Source organism: Urtica dioica, chromosome 3 (assembly GCF_054948205.1).
Source record: "Urtica dioica subsp. dioica isolate 48M chromosome 3, U.dioica_male_clone48M_v1_H2, whole genome shotgun sequence".
NCBI lineage: Eukaryota > Viridiplantae > Streptophyta > Magnoliopsida > Rosales > Urticaceae > Urtica > Urtica dioica.
Window position 1 is genome coordinate 44,989,234 of NC_142758.1, and position 1,598 is coordinate 44,990,831.

The 1,598-nt window shown below is 38.4% G+C and overlaps 1 protein-coding gene across 1 annotated transcript; it reads left to right on the plus strand.

The window, feature by feature from the left end:
- Positions 1-255: 255 nt before the first annotated feature.
- LOC149403068 (NAD(P)-linked oxidoreductase superfamily protein) lies at positions 256-1,206 on the plus strand. The gene has a single exon (XM_089608958.1). The coding sequence runs from the start codon at positions 430-432 to the stop codon at positions 979-981; it is 552 nt and encodes a 183-aa protein (XP_089465084.1). The 5' UTR covers positions 256-429; the 3' UTR covers positions 982-1,206.
- The last annotated feature ends 392 nt before the right edge of the window (positions 1,207-1,598 follow it).

Genomic DNA, 1,598 nt, shown 5'->3' on the forward strand with positions numbered 1-1,598 from the left:
TATTTTTCTGGCATAATTTAGAAAATTTAAGATAAAATTTTGACATTTTACAAATAATATTGCGGATGGAAACTTCAGGGTCCTTTAAAAGAATTTAAAGGACCCAATTTTTGGAGACTACCCAATTTTTGGAGACTACCCAATTTTTAGAATGATATACTTATATGTCCCAATTTAAATTTCAAACCTTTAAATTTAGTACCAAAAATTACAATTTAGTTATATATAAATACTAAATATAAATACAAAAAAAAAAAACTAATAGAAGCCTATTGCTATACAAAAAAAAAATAATTACAATCATACTCTGAATCTTTCATAATCATAGAAAAACTTTGCAATTAAAAAAAAAAAACGGAAACAAAAAATATAAAGATAAAGAAGTGGATAATAGAAAGAAGAAAGAGAGAGAAGAGAGCAATATAATCCATGGCCACACTATTCCTCTCCCCTCCAACCACCACCCCAAACCCTACCACGACCACCCACCTCCGCCGCAACCCCTCCCTCTCCGCCGCCCAAATCCCTTCAAGAATCAGACGCCGCGCCGCCGGAATCCGCGCCGCGGCGACGATATCGCCGCCGGGGAATAAAACCGAAGAAACGGTGTTCTTTGACGGCGGAGCCCACTACGGCGACTTGTTAGCCAACCTGGCGTTCGGAGTGACGCTCCTTTGGCTCCCTCTGACCATCGCCGCCGTGTCTCGCGCGCTGTTTCTTCGCTACAGGTTCACGGACCTGCGAGTGACGGTGATCTCGGGGTTCACGGGGAGCGACAGGACGGACTTCCCGTACACCGCCGTGAAGGAGGTCCAGGTGGTCCCGCGCTTCGTCGGAGAGTGGGGTGACGTCATCATTACCCTCACCGATGGGACCAAGGTTGATCTCCGAAGCGTCCCAAGGTTTAGGGAAGTCGCTGCGTATTGTTCTTCCATGGCTGCCAAATCTGACAAGCCTCTCACTCGCCCTAAAGGCTTTTGATTTTTTTTTTTTTTTTTGTTAATTTGTGTGTTATATTTATATGACATTGTTTGATCAGATCAAGTTAAATGGTTTTTTTTTTTTTTTGGGTGGTTGTAATATATATTATACTGCATTTCGTATATAGTTTTTTTTTCCCCCCCTTAAATCCAGCTACATTTAGTAAGTCGTTCTGTAATAATAATAGATAAACAAATAATAAAAAAAAACTCTATGATTCTTCAACCCTTTATATTTGTTTTTAGAGAACAGCCCTATAGTTTATTAACTCTTATAAAATGGAAACCTTGAGTTGAGCTATTTGTCTGATGGTGTTAATTAGTAATACAAAAAAAAAATCAATAAGAAAAATTATACAAAACATAGAGAGGAAAAAAAAAAGTCATGCTCAACTTGCAAACGACAGTAAAGCAGATAAAAGAAAACGACACGGTTAAGAAATGACCAACATTCCAAAAAAATCTAAACAAGAACTCAACAACACCACAACTTCGAGGGAATAGTCACGTTAGGGATTTGGACGTGATGATCAAAATTTTGAAGTGGTAAGCTTTTATATCACGTTGAAAATAAAAGTGAATGTGACATAGAAGCCACATTGAGAGTACTTTTTTCCT